The sequence below is a fragment of the Oryx dammah genome, unplaced genomic scaffold (genome assembly GCF_014754425.2).
Source record: "Oryx dammah isolate SB20612 unplaced genomic scaffold, SCBI_Odam_1.1 HiC_scaffold_21, whole genome shotgun sequence".
Taxonomy (NCBI): domain Eukaryota; kingdom Metazoa; phylum Chordata; class Mammalia; order Artiodactyla; family Bovidae; genus Oryx; species Oryx dammah.
This window is the reverse complement of record NW_024070205.1, coordinates 37,276,115-37,297,431: the sequence shown is the minus strand read 5'-3', so window position 1 is coordinate 37,297,431 and position 21,317 is coordinate 37,276,115. Positions and strand designations below refer to the sequence as shown.

The 21,317-nt window shown below is 40.7% G+C and overlaps 1 protein-coding gene across 13 annotated transcripts in view; it reads right to left on the bottom strand.

Annotated features, from left to right (window-relative positions):
• KIF1B (kinesin family member 1B) overlaps positions 1-21,317 on the bottom strand; it is a 151,953-nt gene that overhangs the window by 47,627 nt on the left and 83,009 nt on the right. For 6 of the 13 annotated variants that reach the window (XR_005724975.1, XM_040263389.1, XM_040263391.1 and 3 more), the window contains 5 exons: positions 6,332-6,425; positions 5,250-5,398; positions 3,197-3,375; positions 2,283-2,420; positions 874-1,122 (listed from right to left, as the gene is read on the bottom strand). Coding sequence is in view for 12 of the 13 variants with exons in the window: in XM_040263389.1 (XP_040119323.1) it covers positions 874-1,122; positions 2,283-2,420; positions 3,197-3,375; positions 5,250-5,398; positions 6,332-6,425 (809 nt within the window). In the remaining variant the exon portion in view is untranslated. Of the gene's footprint in view, positions 1-873; positions 1,123-2,282; positions 2,421-3,196; positions 3,376-5,249; positions 5,399-6,331; positions 6,426-16,238; positions 21,035-21,317 lie in introns of those variants that run through there. The other 7 variants (XM_040263395.1, XM_040263396.1, XM_040263397.1 and 4 more) reach the window with 3 other exon arrangements.

Sequence of the window (21,317 nt, the reverse complement as noted above, 5' to 3'; positions counted from 1 at the left end):
AAATTTAATACCTCAAAACATAGTACTTTTTTAAATCCAGTGAGTGCTGCACTGTTGAATTTGTAATTAAAATTACTTCAGCATGAAGACTGGAAGGATGTAGACAAAGACCCCAGTATGAGGAACATGTGCATGAGAGCTCTGCATCACTGACAGATGGGGCCAGAGACAATGCCTCAGTTTGGCAGCTAAACTCAACACAAAGCAGTGTCATGGAGCACTGAACAAATATCTATTGTTGACGGTTTCAACAGATAATTTTATGAAATTCATCATTACAATGCCTACAGGTAAAATCTTAGCAAAACCCAAAGATCCATGAAACTGCAAAAGAAAGGTATCCATCTGAGTTAGATGAAGAGGGAATTTCACGTTCCTGATTTTTTTCTGGGCTCACAGACTATGCAAGAAATAAACCTAATGCTACCCCCGACTCTGCGTTTGTCCCTGTGATTCCTGCTGATGCCAAGAATCCCTTTCTCCTAACACTGGACTTGCTCTGCTCTGTCTCATATTGCTCCCTTAGGCTTCCTCACTCATATTCCTACAAGAGGAAATATCAAACCACAATAACATTTTCCAACTCCAGAACAGTGTGACTCTTGGCTTTAATTACTTTCTCTTCTGGGGTCTCCTCCTTCAGAACAAAATTACTAGGCATGTAAGACAAGGGATTCTCCATGTAAAGTCTTCAAACACTGCCACGTATGTTGCACTGAGGAGGCCAAGTAGCTCCCAGACACTGCCTGAGGGCTCTCTCACCCGCATCATGAATTGAACTAGATTAAAGCAAAATTGTCCAAAATTGCATAAGGAGCCTCTTTAGAGCAAGAGCTGGTCCCTTTTCGCCTTTCTCACTTTAACCTCACCAACCTTCCCACTAAAATGAACCATGGGGACCGGTCGTAAAACGGGTCGTGCCCGTCACTGAAGAGATCTGAGCCCTCCTCCGTCCCTGCGTCAGAGCCGGTGTCATCCACGAACGCCTCCTCATCAAAGTCCTCCATCTCCTCTTGCTGCTCGTCAGCCAGCTCAGTGATGTCGGAATCGGCCGTGGAAAAAGTGGGGGAGGGTGTGCGGTCAGCAAGGCGCTCATTCACACAGCCGTGGAAAATGGGGGAGCTAGACACCAGGGGACACGCCGATGGACACAGCCAAGGAGAGAGGAACAGTCGGTTAAACAGGAAGCTACAGGTGCCAACAGGACAGAACCCACTGAGGAACCAAAACAAAATAAGCAAGTGGAAAAGCAAAAGGACAAAATAAGCATAAATCATCTGGTTCAGGTGAAAGGGAACAAGGACTGATCCTTAGAGTAAGAAAAGCAAAAGAAATACATGAGTAGAATATGCCAGGTAAATAACGTGCTGTAAAACACTTACGTTCTCCCATTCACACAAAAGATTAGCAGTCAGGCCTCAAAGGAGCCACTCAATATCAAGTGAAATAATAAAGTTTAAATCTTTATTCCAATCTCCATGTCATTGTGGAGCAGCAAACAAAATGGATGAATGATATATGGCAAAGTAGGTATATACCTTGCTTGGGTAAGATGTGTCTGGCCAATTCATCTCTTTAAATAAAAACACACTCTACTATCAGAGCAGAGTGAAAAAGACTAATTTCATTTCTACAAAATACTACGACTTCAGCTTCACCTTTGAACCCAGGTCCTTTAAAACTGTCAGAAAGTTTTCTCAATCAGAAAATAATTCAAATTCTGAAATCATTAAGGTGAAAACTTATATTTCTCTGCTTTTAAAATTCCAAATCTCTAAGAAGTTGACTCAACATGGGCTCACATTCAATGCTGACTAAAGTATACATAAAAGAGGTGCAAGTGGGCTACTCAGGTGTGCAACTATTCACTCTTGGTAAAGACTAAACTGAGATGCACTGTTTTAAAAATTAAAGTGAGGATGTAGCAGATCATGGAGAAGTTGTAGTCTGATAAACTGCATGTCATACTGTGATTCTGAACCATGTTGGATACAGACACAGGTTTTCTTTTTCTTTTAATTCTATCTTGGTCAAGAGTAAGACATTTTGTGAATGAGTTGAGAGGCAGGGAAAACTGTCAGCTACTTTGTTTCAAAGTCTGAGACTTAAACCTGCCAGCTGGATAAAAGGGAAGGAAAATATACCAAATGGTACAGTGGCTATGTGTGAGTGAATAAGATTATAAATGGGGGCTTTTTTGTACTTTTTTTCTTTAACTTTATGTAATACCTTTGAGGCTTTAAACAAAACCATTACCTGAAAAGAATAAAATCATCACATACCTTCCCACAAGTTTGAACCAATGGAACCGATCATAAAATGGATCGCTGCCAGTCATGGTGGTCTCACTTTCATCTTGGGTGCTGGAGGCCATCTCCCCTGCTCTGTCATACATCTCTCTCATCAAATCCAGCCTCTGCCTGGACAGTAAACGTAAAGTGCACTGGGTTAGTATCACAAGGTCACATCAAAATTTCACACTGGAAGGATCTTCCATGCAAGGTTTTATAAAGCTGCTCCCACCATTTAATGATATTAAAAAAGAATGAAGGCAAAAAGCACAGAAACTCTAACACTCAGTATCCAAAGTGTCAGAATCTAGAGAGAAGCCATCAAGAAAGTCAAGAATGGCCATCTAAGCTCTACTGAGTCCCAGGATAAATGTAGTTCAATGGCATATGGTATCTCAAACATACTGAAACAGCACAAAATACCTCATTATACTAAAGGCAAAGGAAGCTATGCTATTTCATCATCATCATGAGATCCAGGACAGAAAAGATGAATAATTACTAGATCCAAGACAGAAACAGATATTGTAAAATTAAAAGAGTTAAAATATAAGAGGGTCTATCTAGGGTTAATTAATTTTAATTCCACCCCCCTCCCTGCCAAATTTGCGTGCCATCTTTGCACAAGCGCCATGTAATCTTCCCTTTGTCATCTCAAATTTAGTATACACGCTGCCAAAGGAGCATTATGGAGGGTAAATGTAAATCACCTCTACAAATGACAAAGGTATTCACAGAGCACGATTCGTTCACTTAGAAGAAAACAAATGGACAGTGCTATTACCAACACCAGCAACAGCAACATCAGGAAGCAATGGCAACATCACAGAGAGAAGAGCCCACGTGAGCAATTCATTATTATTTTCTAAATAAAACAACTGGCTTTACATGTAATGTTTTCATACTTAAGTTTCTCCAAAGACCAATAATGTGTTGCTCCATTTTTCAGATCCTGAACTTCTACAGCTACCACTGTACGAGGGAAAGGTCTGTCTTCCTGAGTTTTTTCAATCTCAGTGGGAAGCAGTTCAGGAGGCAGAGGGGAGTACAACGTGTCCGTGAGCAGAACAAACTGAAACTGCACCTAAATGGACAGAAGAAACCATGGACAAACAGGCTTTTTGTTTTTCCAAGCGAGGTTCAGAAACAAGGCAACATAATCAGGCCCAATGGGAAAGACGTCAAACAGCAGCATGTGGTCAACAGCTTTTGATTAAGTGAGAAACGTGGCTACTTATATATTAATCATTTAGCTATTTACAGTCTTTGTTTTCCTGGCCTGGCACAGTGTTTTTGCACAACCTAAAATCTCAATAAATATATTCTGGTTAACTGAACAAAGACTTCCATAGAGAACAGAAGGTGGACCCAGGAATGCATCTCCAAATGAGAGCAGGTAGACACGTGCTAAGGTTTTCTGTTAAATTCAGAGGATTATAACTGTTACTCTTAAAAGTGTTTACTACACAAAAGTGCTTTGCATTCATCATGTCATTTATTTCTTGGTAACTCTCTATTTTTTTTTTTTAACCAACCATTAATGAAATGCTAGGTACAGCTATGAGAAAAAAAGACCTAGCCCCTGCCATCATTTAATCTATTTAAAGAGAAAAATAGTTAATATATAATCACAAAATGAGATGGAGTTACAAAAGAATAAGAGATCTTATTCCTATTTTATGAAACTAAAATACAGTCCTAGAAAAAGAGAATGATTTTTCCCCAAAGTCAGGCAGTATAAGATCTATCTTACCTACTTCTCAGTACTGCCCCCTCATCCTATTCCCCGTAATCTTAGCAGTCAGGAGACTGTCAAACAGAGGGACACGCAGAACAATGAATCTATACTGTGGTGTGATGTTTCTGGCATCACAATTACCATGCGCAGACACTATTTTGGCACTGTATGTGTATTCATTCTCTCACCCCTCAGGAAATCACAAAAACCCTGGGTGGCAGGCCCAGTTGCCAAACTCCTTCTGCAGATGAGGGACTAGAGGCCCAGGTTACTAGAGTTAAACAACTGGGAGAGTTGGGTGGGGTAGGAACCCGGCTGTCTGGTTGCAGAATGCATGTGCTTGTTCATTACACAAAACTGCCTCTCAGAGCCTAGTAGAGGAGAAGGCACAGAGGACTTAAAGGTGCCAACTTAATGGAAGAGAACTAAAGGAAAACTGTGATTTTCAGAACCCAAGAGTAATATTTTTCTACTGATATGTTTCTTTAACTCTCATCAGGAATACAGTCTCCTCATATATAAAACAGGCTAGAAAACATGTTATTTTAAAATTTTCATTTAACAAATACTTAAAGACATCGCTTTGCCAACAAATGTCTGTATAGTCAAAGCTATGGTTTTCCCAGCAGTCATTTTGGATGTGAGAGTTGGACCATAAAGAAGGCTGAATGCTGAAGAATTGATGCTTTCGAATTGTGGTGCTGGAGAAGACTCTTGAGAGTCCCTTGGACTGCTAGGAGATCACCAGTCAATCCTAAAGGAAATCAGTCCTGAATAGTCATCGAAAGGACTGATGCTGAAGCTGAAGCTCCAATAGTTTGGCCACCTGACGTGAAGGGCAGACTTATTGGAAAAGACTCTGATGCTGGGAAAAACTGAAGGCAGGAGGAGGGGAGGGTGGCAGAGGATGAGATGGTTAGATAGTATCACCAACTCAATGGGCATTTGAACAAACTCTGGGAGATAGTGAAGGACAGGAAAGCTTGGTGTGCTGCAGTCTATGGGGTCGCAAAGACTCAGACATGACTTAGCAACTGAACAACAACTAGAACCTACTTCATTCCAGGCACATATGTTAAATGAAGGCATATATAAACCTGTTTCACAGCAAAAAGCTGCTGAGTTCACCAAAGGGAAAAGTGGCCTTAAAACGAGGACCATGAAGCCCATCAGGCTCAGCTCTGCCTCGGGATGGTCCCTGTTCCCACAACCTCCATTACCTTCTTCTTTAGTTCCACACTGATGGCATTGGCCTCCTTTAGGTAAACAGCATTGCCCCAGAGTAAGTCCCTTAATGAGGTGAATTGGTGAGACTTCCACTTCCGGAAGGCCCACTGGGCCAGCTCAAATTCATGTTGTGTCCACGGAACTGAAAGAGCAAACCAGGTGTATTTAATGGTGGACTCATAACTATGCAGAAATTACATCCCTCCTATACCTCAGCTTTTTAAAAAAATCAAGTTACTTTCCAGTTTTTCTTTCTTTTCTTTTAGATACAGCTCTGTGTGGTTTATCATAAAGAAAAACTCTTAGTCTGTTGTACAACTTGAAACAGATCTATTTTCCTTTCTAGTAGAGGAAAAAGGTCATATTTCACATAGATATTTAAAAATAAAGAATTCAGTGTACAAATTAAAGAGTTTCTTTAAAGTTATTATGAAGCCTTGAGATTACTGAAGAGGTTGGGTGAAAAAATAAAATATGATGAATGTTCACACCGCATTTTAATTTCAACTAAGAAATTCTAGAAAACTTAAGACAGGTAGGTAAGACAAAACAACGTGATGAGCAGTCTGCCAGAAAGAGATTTAATACCCGCTTCTATATTCCAAAGTCCTCACGGGGAAATCCCTGACATAAACCAGCAAATAAAACAGAGCATCCTGTTTTGTTCTTTTTGGCCACACCAGTCAGCATGTGGGATCTTAGTTCCCTAAACAGGGATCAAACCCTCACCCCCTACACTGGAAATGTGGAATTTTAACCACTAGACCACCAGGGGAATCTGTAAAACAGAGCATCTTAACAAAGATTAAGCTCTATATTTGCTTGTCACATATATATAAATTTCATATGTATGGTCATATGAGACAGGTTATGTAAACTGCCCAAGAGATTTCTATGGAGACTATGCTCAGAAACCTTGGGTTCTAAGAGACTATTAGTCCCACCCCCACCTCATAGAGTACAGCCTGGACGCTTAGCCTTGAGCATCTTTTAAATCATCTTTAAACTGGCTCAGGAATTTGACAACACAGATTCAGAACATCTACAGAGCAAAGTTTCAGTCTCTAGATTTCACCTTCTTCCTCCTCCTCTTCCTCTTCAGTTGTTTCTGCAGCCAGGGATCGCGTCTCCACCTGCTTCTGCAAGGCCTGCAATTTACTCTCATAGTCCTGAACGAAAACAAAGAAGATAACATGTAGGAGAGAGAGGAAATAGGAGGGAAAGAAAAGAGAAATGCAAGGAAGACTGGGCAAGGGAGAGACAGCAAAAGACAAAGAAACAAGAAGACAGCAGCAGGAAGCAACAATGAAAAGACAGACATACCGAGAAATGCTTCTGAACAAAGCCATAAAGCACCCAAAATAGTCTGCACTGGGTAAATGCTTTAAAAGATCTTGTATTCTAGGGAATTTAACTGCAGTCTCTCTTTCTACTCCTTAGACTCAAGAGTTCTTTATTTGGGATTACAGTAGAGCAAAGGGGGAATTTTCAAGGAAAAAAAATGCATGTGTCCCTTAAAGGTTAAAATGCATTTAAATAGTATCTTAACACATCCAAGAATTCCAAAGAAAAACAATACTGGAAAAGATTAAGTTCACTAATATTGCTAAGAGTTCCAATTATCTGTTTGGATGGGATTGTAGACTCTGAAACTCTCTATGGATGAAATATTACTATCTTTGCAGATGTAGGATAAGTTTAGCTTTCAGGGAACCTCAGTGTTAAAAGAACACAGTGTTATTAGGATGGAAATAATTGACATGCTGCAATTATTTATTCAATAAAGAAATTTTATATCAAAATATACTGTTATAATATAACATGTACTATTATATTACAAATCATATTCATCCTTCCTTTCTTCCTTGTTTCCATGCACTCTCAATAAGTGTGATATCGCTACTATTAGTGAAAAATAAAATGGTTCTTGGGGGACTAAAAAAAACTTTTTAATGTATAAAACACAAATATACACACAGTATGTAAACTGATACCTTGTATATCTGAGGTATTAAAATGGCATAGTGGGGAGAGAAAAGGGAAAAAAAAAGTCTAAAACAGTTCCTTGGCGTGTTCATGAAAAAAAAAAGCTTGTGTTTTTTGACAACAAAACAAGTTAAGAAAAAGACCTTTATAGAGTAAAATACCAAATCACAGCGTTAAGCACAGTATTTAAAAAATAAACTACTAGGCTTCCTGCTTCTCTAGAAGTGGCATGATTACAGGCTGTAAAGAGATGGAAGGTTTAGGTACGACCATGTATTGTTTTCAAACAAAGCTCTCCAAGTCACAAATCAAATATTCCATGCATACAGAGGATCACTGAAAGCCCAGTTAGCAAACTTCATCACAAAAGGGGCTCCCAGTGGTGATGCTAAGAAGGATGCAAATATTCTCCAGGCTCTAGTCATTTATCGTTTAGTCTCACAAAGGAAGCTTTCTCTCTCTAGTGGAGCTGGCAGTGACCAAGAGTCAGCGAAATAGCTCTTTAAAGACATCTCTGGGAGTTAGTGATGGACAGGGAGGCCTGGCATGCTGCGATTCATGGGGTCACAAAGAGTCGGACACAACTGAACTGAACTGAACTGAAACATGCTTTTTAGGATATCATGTACTGTGGGGAAAAAAGAAAAAGAAAAATATAAAGTACCAGGTATAAAGATGTGGGTTTTGCTCCTGGAACCTGATCTTACTAGTCTTATAATTCTGGGAAAGTTAATCCTTTTAACACCTCATTTTGGCCTTTTTTTAAAATGAAGATTTAATTATTCCACCTGCCTAAATTTAAGGTAGGACTGCAGGAAGGATGAAAGGACAAACCATTTAAAAATGTATGTGAAAGTCCTCTTAAATGGCAACATACTATCAAAATGACAAGCAGTGTTTTTAGAAAGTTTCTTTTCTACATACATCCGGCCCTCCATCTTGGTTTCTAAATACCATTCTCCAGTAACAGAAACCAGGGCTCCTTAGGAAAATGACTGATTTCAGATTTGGAGCAAGGAAAATACAAGGTAACCCCAGAATATCTTGTGCCAGAAAGCACAGAGTACTCAAAGACCAACAGGACCATTTCAAAAGGACGAAGACTCCCACTGGTCAATAAATGATAATAACAGGAAAAGAATATATACCATGTTGAGTATAAAAAGAATCCATGAGACCACAGTGATACTGAAAGATGGAGAGAAAAAAGGGAAAGCTCTTCCTTACCAAAAAACAAAACAAAAAGCCAGTTAATAAATGAAGAGGGAATGACAGAAAATCACTACATTGCAACCCCAGATGTAGTAACTGAATCATCCAAGATCATTAATACAAGCTATCACAACTGACAGAATGGAAAACAGAATATTCACACAATCGCAAGAGCCTATTAATGAGAAAGCCCTAGGAAAAAACACATTAACTAAATTTATTAAACATTACTGAAAATAGGACAAATTGACATTTTATATCTACTGATGTGAAGCAGATGGAAGCATACAATATAACATTTATAGCATTCTTAACAATGTTTAACCTAAATCAAATCTTGAAGAAATAATCAAATTAGAAAGTGATCTAGACTCTTCAAAAATACCTATGTAATGAAAGATAAAAGAAACACCAGAACCAAATGCAATTAATAAACCTTGATTGGATCTTGGATTAAAAAAACATACACACTTTTAACATTTATATTTAGACAATTACAGAAATTTGAAAATTACCTGTATATTACATGATTTTGAATCAGTATTAAATACTTGGATGGGATAATGGTATTAAGGGAATATCCTTGGTTTTAGGATATTTATGTGTATGTAGGAGTAAATTACTGGAGAAGGAAATGGCAACCCACTCCAGTATTCTTCCTAGAGAATCCCAGGGATGAGGGAGCCTGGTGGGCTGCAGTCTATGGGGTCGCACAGAGTCAGACATGACTGAAGCGACTTAGCAGCAGCAGCAGGAGTAAACTAAAATGGTATCTGTAACTTATTCTCAAATGATACAGAACTAGTATATACATACGGATATACAAAGGTTCACTGTACTCTTTTGACTGTTGATTTACCTAAAGAGCATCAGATGGAAAAAAATGTTAATATTTTAGCTTGAGAATTTTTTTGTTTTTCATTTTTGCCCCAATTTTTTAATTATAGCAATATGCACATGACATAAAATTTGCCATTTTAACCATTTTAACACATGAAATACGCTAACAATGTTGTATAACCATCACCACTGTCCATGCTCCGGAATTCTTCATCTTGTAAAACTGAAACTTTTTGTCCATGAAATACTAACTCCCACCCCTGCAGCCCTCAACCACCATTCTACCTTTTGTCTCTATGATTTTGGCTACTCTAGGTATCTCAGATAAGTGGAATCATATATGCTTGTGACCTTTTGTGACTGGTTTATTTTTGAGGATTTCCTCAAGAACAGGATTATACCATGAGTAAAATAGATAGCTAGTGGGAAGCTGCTGTATAGCACAGGGAGCTCAGCTTGATGCTCTGTGATAACCTAGATGGGTGGGACGGGAGAGGCGGAGGGATGTTCAAGAGGGAGGGGATATGTATATACATACAACCGAGTCTCTGCTGTACAGCAGAAACTAATGCAACATGGGAAAGCAATTATACTTCAATTTTAAAAAAAGGAAAAAAAAATGAGTTTACAAGCTGGTCAAACTAGCAAATGAAGACAAAATCCTTAGATTCTGACAGTTAAAAGAGTGACTTTTCCTAAAAGCTGTGGTTGTGCTTTAGTGGCAGCAAAGCTGACATAAAAAGATGTTCAATAATGCTGCTGCTGCTGCTAAGTCGCTTCAGTCGTGTCCGACTCTGTGCAACCCCATAGACTGCAGCCCACGAGGCTCCCCCATTCCTGGGATTCTCTAGGCAAGAACACTGGAGTGGGTTGCCATTTCCTTCTCCATCAATAATATAGACCTAAAACTTTAACTGCACTTTGACCAGGAAAAATTTCTACAAGCAGTTGGTAGTCCAAATGTCAATGAAAGTGAAGTGAAAGTGAAAGTTACTCAGTCATGTCCAACTCTTTGCAACCCCAAGAACTATTCAGTCCATGGAATTCTCTAGGCCAGAATACTGGAGTGGGTAGCCTTTCCCTTCTCCAGGGGATCTTTCCAAGCCAGGGATTGAACCCAGGGCTCCCGCATTGCAGGTGGATTCTTTACCAGCTGAGCTATCAAGGAAGCCCCCAAATGTCAATACCAATTCTTGAACTGACCTCCTCTTCCCCAAACCAGGCTGCATATGAGCTTCCAACAAGGATATTTTGATTGTTACCAGAAAAATACTAAGCCCTGGATTTTCCTGCAATAAATGGATAAAGAGATTCAGATACTACTGTTCTGTCCACTTCATGGAGAAAATTAGAATCATTACAGAAAACATGCTAAAAAATAATATATTTACCAATAGTCTTCTCTGTTTATAAAAAGTTCCAACTAACTGAATATACGCTCCATATTTATAAAGGCACTGCACTGACTGTTTTCTCTTCTAGAATGTTCTCTCCCACCCGACTATCTTTGTTTTCAAGCTTACTTTGTCCTAGGAACTGTTCTAAATGTTTAACATGGATTGTTCCAAGCATCCCAATAATGCTATGAAAATGTTTCTATTGTTATTCTTGTGTTAAAAAAGAAGAAAAACCTTAAAGAAATTAAGTAACTCTCCAAAGATCAAAATTACCAAGTGGTAGAAAAAGAACCTGAACCCAAGCAATTGGACTCAGAGCATGCTATCTTTTTCAAAGAAAAACCACTATCCATCCATTCATTTGACAAATGAATACCATCTTCACTCCTATTATGTGCCAGATGCTAGGGATATAGTGAGTGGTCAGTAAGACAAAAGTTCCACTGGTGACGGAGATATAATAAACAGTAAACAGACACAGTACATGCTATGATTTCAGGAGAGAGAAGTGCTATGAAGAAAGGGAGTTATCAGAGGCCAATAGAGAGACGAGATGGGTGGAGGAAAGCTAAGATTAGGTGCTCAGGGAAGGTCTCTCTGCAGAGATAACATTTAATCAGAGATCTAAGCAAGCACTCTGAGATCTTTGGTGGAGGTTTCTTATTCCTGTTAAATTTAGCTAACAGCAAGCTCAAAGGCCCTGATGTGGAGCTTGGAGTATTTAAGAAAAAGCAAGAAAACCGGTGCGGGTGGACTGGAGGAATGAGAAGAGTTGGAGAAGCAGTTGACAACTGTCAGATAGGGACTGGGTTGTGGACAGGTTTACAGGCCACGGAAAGGACTGTGGATTTTATTCTAAGGGTGTCACTGGTAGCCTAGAGCCAGGAAATCTAACATGTGTAGAAAAAATACCAATGTCCATGGAGAATTGCCTGTGGACTTGGAACAAGGCCAGGAGCCGTGAAGCTGTCCCTGCCGTTTCAAGGGAGACGGCAGTGGCCTGGTCCAGGGTCTCAGCAGGTGACAAAAAGCAAATGGAGCTGGCATATGTTTTAGAGGCAGAAGAAGTGTGCCCTGCAGATGAAGATGTGACCATGGGGTGAGAGAGAGAAAGGGAAACTGAGGATCACTCTTGAATTCTGGTCTGAGCTAGCTGCTCTGGTTTAGATAGTACAGATGTGAGATGCCAGTTAACTCTCTGGATGTCAGGTCACAGTTGTGTGTCCGTGACCAGAGACTGGGGAAGGCCCAGACTGGAGAGAGTATCTCTGAGAGTCAGCAGAGAGGGAGGCAGAGCAGGGGTCTGCAGACAGACTGCCTGCCTGAGACTGGACCTGGATTCCACTGAGCACCTGTGCGAGGATGGGAAAATATGTAAAATGAGGTTAACAACACCTATACTTCACAGAGGAGGGGTGCTAGGAGGATTCAATGAGTTAATACATGTAAAATGTATTATATGTATTTGGTCCAAGTACTGTTGACCCTTGAACAATACAGGATGGGGCACTGACCCTCCACGCAGTGGAAAACCTGCACATAATTTGACAGTCGGCTCTCGGTTTCCAAGGTCCCACACCTGCAAATGCGACCAAACGTGGATCTGTGGTACGTATTCGCTGAAAGAAACCCCACATCTAAGTGGACCCATGCAGGTCAAACGTGTGTCTTTCAAAGGTTCACTGTAAACGCTCAACAGGAGGTGCTGTCTTCATTATCACCTGTGTGAACACAGAAGCTGAGGCCACAGATATGTGTGAGGTCACCTAGAGGAAAGAGCAGATATAGGAAAAAAAAAAAAAATGACCTATGTCTGCGGCCACAGAGACCATGAAGGAGCAGCGAAAGAAAAATCAGAAGCCAAGAGAACAAAGGTTTCGAGAAGTAAAGAGCACGCAAGCCATGTAAGATGCTAGACAGATTTAGTAAAATGAGGACTGAGAAAACATCCAGATTTTCCATCAAGGAGACTCCTGTTGACCCTGACCAGACTGGCTGCAGTGGTGAGGTGGGAATGAGTCTGACTGGCCTGAGTTCAAGAATGGGGAGAGGAGACAAGAAAAAGAAGGTAGCCAGTGGGGAAAAGTACAGAAAACGCTCTCAGGAGTATTTCTAGAAAAAGGAACATACAAACACAGTGGCAGATCACAGGGAACAAAACTTTTTTTGAAACTGGTGTTTGCATGCTGACAGGAATAATGTAGAAGGAGAAAATCAGATGCTGTGAAAGAGAAGGGGTAGGTGTACAGTAAGTCCCTCAGAAAATGGAATGAAGGGAATGAGGGCTGGGCTAAGACAGGAGCACAGACAGTTCTTCCACCAAGAGGAAGAAAGGCCAGGTATGGGTATGGATGCATGGACACACGCAGACCTGGACATGGGAAGAAAAGAAAAACTTCCTGATTCCTTCTCTTTCTCAAAATGAAAGTAAGCAGCTGAGAGCAAAAAAAAGGCCATCTTTCATCTCCTGAGACGCCTGGTTGTAAACCTTCAGAGCATCCTGTGATCTTCCCTCAAGGCATTTGTCACAAACTATATGACCACTGGTGTGACTGTCTAATGGCTATCTCCTCCATGACTCTGTGAACTTCATGAGGCCAGGAACCACCTCTCATTCACCACTGAATCACCAGCATCTGGCACTTGTCTGTCTAAATTCTAGAGTAGATACACAGTTGTGTGCTGATCTTCTAGTCAACAGTTCTCAGAAGCGTCCAGGGGTTGGCAAATCTGCAGGCTGAATCCAGACCACCGCTTGTCTTTATAAATACAGCAGCTTTAGCAAAACACACCCACATCCATCCCTTTGCATATCATCTACAGCTGCTATTCTGCTACAACAGTGGAGCTGAGCAGTTTTGATAAAGACCATGAGGCTCATAGGAGGCTTCCCAGGTGGCTCAGACTGTAAAGAATCTGCCCGCAATGCGGGAGACCTGGGTTCGATCCCTGGATCAGGAAGTTTCCCTGGAGAAGGGAATGGCTACCCACTCCAGTATGCTTGTCTGGAGAATCCCATGGGCAGAGGAGCCTGGCAGGCTATAGTCCATGGGACTGCAGAGTTGGACATGACTGAGTGATTAACACTTACTTACATATGAGGCCCACAAAGCCTAAAATATTTACTACCCGGCCCTTTACAGAAAAGGTTTACCAGTCTCTGTTCTAGATTGTGGTTTTCAAAGACAGATGCTGATCCAGCAGCAGTAGGAACAGCAGCATCACTTGAGATCTTATCAGAAACACAATTATCAGACTCCACTGCAGACCTCCTGAATCAGAAACTCTGGGGGTGGGCCCAGCATTCTATGTTCTCACATGCCCCTCGGAAGCTTCTCGTGCACACGACAGTTTTGAGAACCACTCTTCTGGGTGACACACACAGATGGATGGTGAAGAAAACATGACAGATAAGGTACTTATTCTAGGTGAATTTACGTTTTCATGCAAGGACCAAATAAGCACACAGAGTTAATATTAAACAGTGGGCTGTCCTGGGATCGGCTGCAGCACGAAAAGGGGCACGTGAGCACTGATCTGGAAGGGGAGTTAGGCACAAGGAGAAAGGATTCTAGTCTTGAGGAAGTGCCAAAGCCCAGAGGTGGGAACAAGCTTGGCAAGCTCAAAGAACAAAGTGCTTGCACAGTGAGGGAATGTTAAGACATGAAGTCAGAGAGGCAGGCAAGAAGCCAAAACACAGACACCCTTGGAGGCTACAAAGCACCATGGGAAGCCACTGGAGGCCACTGGCACTGACTTTTGTTTTCAAAGGATGATGCGGGTTGCCGTGTGGACAATGGTGTACAGAGGTCGAGAACAGGAGAGGAGAGACTCGTTAGGAGGCTACTGCGGTACTACTGGTGAGAGACGATGGTGTCACGATGAGGGCATCTCTGAGGAGATGGCATTGAAGGTAAAAATGAATGTCATAATTATGGATTTTCCAGTTAGGCTGCTTTTGACATTAGAGGCTTGGCTCTTTTTGCTAATACTGCATTCCTCTTTTCACGGTGGATTATAATTAGCAAGCAATAGCTAGAAGGGAAACATCCATGTTCCAGTTCTTGTCAACACCTTAATTTACTCACCACTGGCAGCACCATGCAGACACAGCCTCAGATCTATGCCTCTGGGGGCCCCCACAACACCTGTTCTTAGACCTGTGTGGCCCCTGTCTTTTCCTATCTCTCAGGCCTGTTTTGGTCTCATGTACTTTATTTTCCAACCACGGTTCAAGCAAGAGCCATTCACCACCTCATGAGATATATACACAGGCTTATCCCCACCACAAAATGATTCATTAAGTCTATTTCCAAATAATCTATCAGTCACGCCCTCTCTCCCTGCCTGCTTGGAAAACATCATTTCTCATATAGTTCCTCCAGCAAGTTCCCAACTGAAGCACTGGGCTCTGAATCTGCCTTCTTCCAACTCATCCTCCCACCCAAATTTCGGCCATTTCTAAACAGTTAATCTGACAATGCAGTCTCCCTGTAGAATATGTGTTAGCTTCCATCACACTCAAGACAAAATCCCAAGCCATGGGATGGGATGCCATTAACCCAGCATGCCAGTCTGGCCCTTGCCCCCTCTCCCCAGGTCCACTCATCTCTTATCACCCTCCCACACAAAGCTGTGCTCCAACCACCCCCAAGTCACCTGCAGGTCCCTGGACCTGACACGCTTCCGCCTTCCCTCTGCCATTCTTCACTTGGATACACTGGCACTTGTGCTTTGGGATTCTGCTCTTGGCTTAGGGCTTCCTCTTTCAGAAACCTTTTCCCACTCTGCCCACGCTCACTCTGTGCATATCACTACACATATTATACTGGAATCGTCTGCACTGTCCTAGAAATGGTCAGATATTGGCCACTTTGCCACCAGTTTCACTGACAGTAGAGAGATACAAAGTACCTGAAGGGAAAGAGAAAAAGCCTGAAGCAAACCAATCCAAGTTTAATGTTTCCCTCAAGCTCCAGATTTCATATTAAAAACTCATGGCGGGGGAACAAAAAACCCACGTAGATATTGTATTCTACTCTCTTATGTAGGATTATGTTCTTTATCAACATAAAAAATAATGCATGTCCAAATGTTCAATAAGATTGATGGTCCGTTCCAGAAAAATCTTCCATTTTGTCCTGTTCACCTCTAACATATCACCAATACTCTGGGCGGAGAAAAGCAATGGTTAAAGGAAAAAAAGAAAAGTTAAACAGAGCCACTCAAAGCTTTTTAGAAATTTCATGTCTACCTATATATATGAAGGGAAGTTTACCATTTCATTTAAAGAAAACTTTAAATCAAAATTACATAGTAAAAACATAGAAAATACAGCTCAAGGTAAACTCAGAGATAAGACAGAATTTTGATAACTCAAAAAGGGTAAGAAAAGTAAAACTCTAAACAAATGAAGTTCATGTAAAAATATTGTTAAAAAGATATGGTTTGTAACCATCTTCAGATAAAAAAGCAATAAATAAAAGTCAAGCCCAGGTCATGCTGTTTCCCGCTCCCCTCCTCCCACATCAGAGACAAATCACACTCTTAAAAGGTAACTTCAGTTTTTATTGAATGAGGACTTTATTTTTTAACATTACAAACTAACTCTCCCTTTCTGAAAAGGTAGATCTTACACTCAAAGGCCAATCTTCAAGCATTTAAGAAACTGGGGGAGAAATCCATAGTTCATTAACAAGAAGATTCACAACTTCTTTTTACAGTAATGATGGGAGGAAACCAATATACTTCACAACCTACAGTGGTTCAAACTAAATATCTAGAGCAGATTTTTAAATCTCATAAAGATGACATAAAGTGGACAATTATGAAAACCGTTCATAATACAGACTCTGGCTCTGACAGCATAGAACAAGTGCTTGCTTTGCATTGTACCTAAGAAGGCATCTTCATTAAGGTATGCCAGGACAGCAGCTTCCCCTGCTCCTAGTCTTTTGTGTATATCATTAAGGCAAGTCTACAAAGGACCAGGAGGGCACAGGGGCATAGCAGCTGACGGGAGGAAACCTACATAACTTCCTGTAGTCTGACAGCCTTTAATGCAGACACTGGTGTGGCAAACTGTGTTTTGTCCTGTTTTCTTTTTCTCCCAGCATAAATCTGCACCTAAAGCACAAGAGGTCACTTCAAGTCACTTCAATGGAATAAACAATTCCCATTCAATGCATTTCCAGTGAAAAGAGAAGCACCAGAAAGAATTAGAAGTAAAAATAAAGGAAAAGCCCTTTGGTTTAGACTTGTTAGATAAACAAACTAACTCTGCAAAGAATACCACAGTGTGTGGTTTGATTTGTGAAACTGTACCAATTGATTAGGACTCAACGTCTATTACTGTCAGATCATTATGTAATTTCAACAGCGCAAACTTTTCTTAAAAAACTGCACCATGATAACAGCTAGGGATATTTCAGTAATACAATAATGACTTAGTGGTGACCATTTACCTTTGGTCTTGTAGGATTTAAGCTTGGGAACAGATACTGTCAAATTCAAAAACAAAACAAAACAAAGCAATATAACCAATCACAAAAACATCATGGTACTAGTTACTTCTTTAGTGAGAGTCAATAAAGTAATTTCATTCATATAGTTATTTTCTAAAATAAGTATCTGCTCTGAAATACATAAAGGGACATAGATATCAATCAATCAAACCTTGGTTTATGTCTTTCTGGTCATCTGAAATTAAGGGCTAGTTTAGATATCTAAACATTTCAGTAATCTGAGGGTGCCTGGATCAGCAGATGAAGCACAAATATAAATCTAATCCTTTGGAATATCAAGTGTGGGTATAAGGCCTACCACAACCCACGTTTGTGAATGAAAACACTGTATTTCTTTTCATTCTACAGCCTCCTGATCACCAGTAGAAACTCACTCCATTGCTCAGTGCCAAAGGGAAATACCTGTCCATAAGAAGATTAAAAAGGCTACCATAAAAATGAAAATACATAGGTCTATCCTATGTTATCTCAAGTTGGAAAACTGAGAGCCCACTTTTGATACAGAGTTAAAAGCTGAGTTATTATTAGTTTTAGAAAATGAACTTTTTGCAAGAAAGAAATAGAAAACTATGCCTAAGAAGGACAAACAGGGAGTACACAAGGTGCACTGAAGCGACTGATTTGAAGTAGCCCACAAAGTACATTCAGACCACCTGGTACAGGACACTGTCATCTCAGCTAAGTCGGTTCATGACAAACGTCACTCCTGTCTAATCTGCCATGAAGCTTCAGCTAAAGACTAGGACTGCTCTAGCGATGGAAGCAAAAATAGCCCCCGAAGTTAACTGGAAGCAACTTTTTGTGCATTATGAAAGCATTTTCTTAGAAGCAAAGAAAAAAAAATACTATGATTAAAAACAATGTTCTAATAAAGCATAGTGCCCACACGCAAAGGAAAAACATCCTATATAACCACAATCTGTGAGGCTTCCTTGAACATTAACTGTTACACTGGATGTAATTTTTCACACCATCTGGAAGACAAGCGTCTGACAGGTGACTTAGTGTGACTTGGGGATCTTCAACAACGTGGTGTCAGGCAACCTCATAGACATCTCTGGCTCTTCACACCGCCTCTTAAAAAAGTTTCTGACAAGTTCAAGAAATGAAGGATGTAGAAAACTATTCTTTTCTTCCCATCAAAATCCATCTTTTTTAGTGGATTCTCCAGTGAGGCAAACTGAGACCACAACACAGTAAAATGAGGTATTGATACAGTAACTGTTCATCAGGACGTCTCTTTCCTTGCTTGAGTATCTGTGAGCATTACTGCTGCTGACCAAAGAATAGTTTATTATACATCATCTCCTTTATTCTCAATCAGTCCAAAGTTAACTTATTTTAATATTTCATCACCTACTGAAAACAAGCAGCACACAGCCAAAGGCTGCAGCCTTCTCCCCATGTATCACCTCTTCCCTCTCTCCACCAAATAACCTCCTTAATAAACTTATATGTACTGCTCAAAGCATCATATGAGTTTTTTGTTGGTATTTCTGTTGGCGTGACATTGGTGAATAGTTCAGTGTCTTTCTGTATGTATTTGTGTGAGAAATGATGTTAAGCTTCAAAATGCAAACCATACACAGAAATCCAGGCAGGTGCCAACTTAAAGATTTCAGTATTATTACAGAATTTATACATACACTGATGTATTCAAAAGGGAAAAAAACCTACTGAATCACTTCTATGCAAAATACAGCTGAGTAAGAAGATGTGGAAGTTCCCCAGAAGATGCAAAGTTGTGTACTATAAAATATGTCCAAAGACATTTAGTTCTGGCTTATGAAACTTCCAATGATATTTAAAGAAACAGACATAGACAGGAAATCCAAAGCTGTGTCCACAGCTGCATGTTCTTATTTTTAAACTAATGTCTAACAATCATGGGGAAATAATAGACATTCAATTCAACATCTCAAATTCCTCTTTAGAATGTTTGCATAAACCAAGAGGCAGGTTATTTCTGGATATCAGATAAATTTATAGGTTTTACAAAAACATAACAAACTCACACCAAAACAAGACCAGTCTGGGTAAGTAGGTGTATTATATATGCACCAAGAAAGGACAGTCTCAGAAAAATAAGGGAGGTCTCAGTGTTTTGTCCAGAATTCCAGAAACTGCCCACTCACGGTATACAAACAACAGGGAGGTGTTGAAACATTTACCAGTGTCTAATGTTTTAACAATAAAATCAGTTCATATTTTAGGAACACAACATTATAAACACAATGTAAATACTAAGAACTCAAGGCCAAGGCTAGAACCAACTCAAATCATAAGCTACCATTGCCTGTTTCCTCCACCAAGAATTCAAGCTTGTCCAGTAATTTAGACTGTGGTTTCCCGACCAGTTTTGAGATTGGGTGCCGAGAACTGTCGCCTCATTCTCGGAGGTGTCACAAACTGGCTACAGTGGTTGGGTCTGTCAGTCTGCTTCTGACAAGAAGTGGCTGCATTGCCCTCCACCTGAGCTCCAGTGTTATAATTACAGTAAGCTTGACGGTGCTGGTGCATGTGGCGTTTCGCCTGAAAAGTCTGCAGGTCAGCGGTGGGGTGGCCACTGTGGGAGGCGAGCACTTCTGGGGAAGCAGATGCCTGGCAGCGAGCACTTTTCGGTTGGCCATTATTGAGAGAATTGCTTCTCCAGCGTAACTGAGGTGGCTGTTGTTGATTATTAATGTGCTGCTTGCTAACCTGAATGTGATCTTGACTTCGAGTGCCCTGAGGGCCCCATGGTAACTGGGGATCCTTAGAAGCTGCTCTAGTCCCCTTTTCTTGGTTCTCCGGTTTATTTCCTTTCCTTCCGTCTTCCTCTTTGGGAATCCTAAGCTCTATCACTTCATCTTCTGTGATGATGATGTGTGTCCCGGGACTCCACGAGTTTCTGTGTTTAGGGTTGCTCTTAAACGGAAACCGGGGCTTCCGGTTCTCTGGAGGGATGAAGCGATGAGGTACATTCTGCCGACGAAGCTGCTTTGTTATTTCCTGCTGCTGCAGGTTCTTGAACCGAATTTGCTCTTGCCTCATCCAACGCAGACGTCCACGTCTAAAAGCTGGGTCTCCATTCATCAGCTGGGAAACACGCTCTTCTTTCCCAAGGTCTCCGCTGTCGCCTTTACTTACATCATTCTCAGGCTTGCTACTGGCACCAGCACCACTGGGTTCCTTTGATTTTTGGTTTCCTTGGGTTTTCTGTTCTGGAGACCCAATCAGCGGCAAGACTTTCTCCATTTTGAGCATTTTATTTCTTAAAATTTTTATCTCCTCATCTTTCATGTTATTTTGCTTTTTGACTTCTTGCAAAATATCTTCCAGCTTGTCTATATGAACCTTAAGGTCGTCCACATCAGTCCCGCCTTTACTACTGGCCATTACGTCCTCAATCTTCTCATCTCCTACACCGACGGTGTCCCAGACATCCCTGGCCACTGCCCTCCAGGAGTCCCGCTCATTAGGATCTTTCTTCCCATACATGGCACAAAGCTCTTTCATCTTAACAATGGCCAAGGCTTCAATCTCCTGCCGACTATGCCGAAAATCATTGAGAGCAACCTCGTAGCATATCTCTTTCACAGCCTGAATCTTAAGATCTGAGATGGTGACCCACTTGGAGTCTTTACTCAGGCGTCTTCTCTGGGGGATCTGATACATTTTTATTGGTTCCCGTTTCTTCCCACTGCTGGGGAGGCCGCATTTTTTAACAATGGTTTGCAGCTTGCTGGGAGGCAGCTTTTCTCTCAGAGAAGTAATCAGTTTCCAGCTCTCTTCACAGGACCTCTTGTCAGAATCATCCCCGCTATCAGAATCCGCGTCCTTTGGAAAAACAAAATCAAAAATGGCCCCAAAATAACCAAAATTAAAATGTAAAAAAGGAAACTCAAATTGAAGAAAAAGCAAGCAAAAAAGCCCTAATAAATTTAAAAATGAAACCAAAAAAGTTAAAAAAAAAAAACAAAACAAACAAAAAACCCTAGATAATGTGCAAGTCTATTAAGATATATGCTTATGTAGATTATCATCAAGAAGACTTGCTTTTTTTTTTTTCTAGTAACATTAATCCAAATTTCCACTTTGTGGCTTAAGTGATGGAATCTGC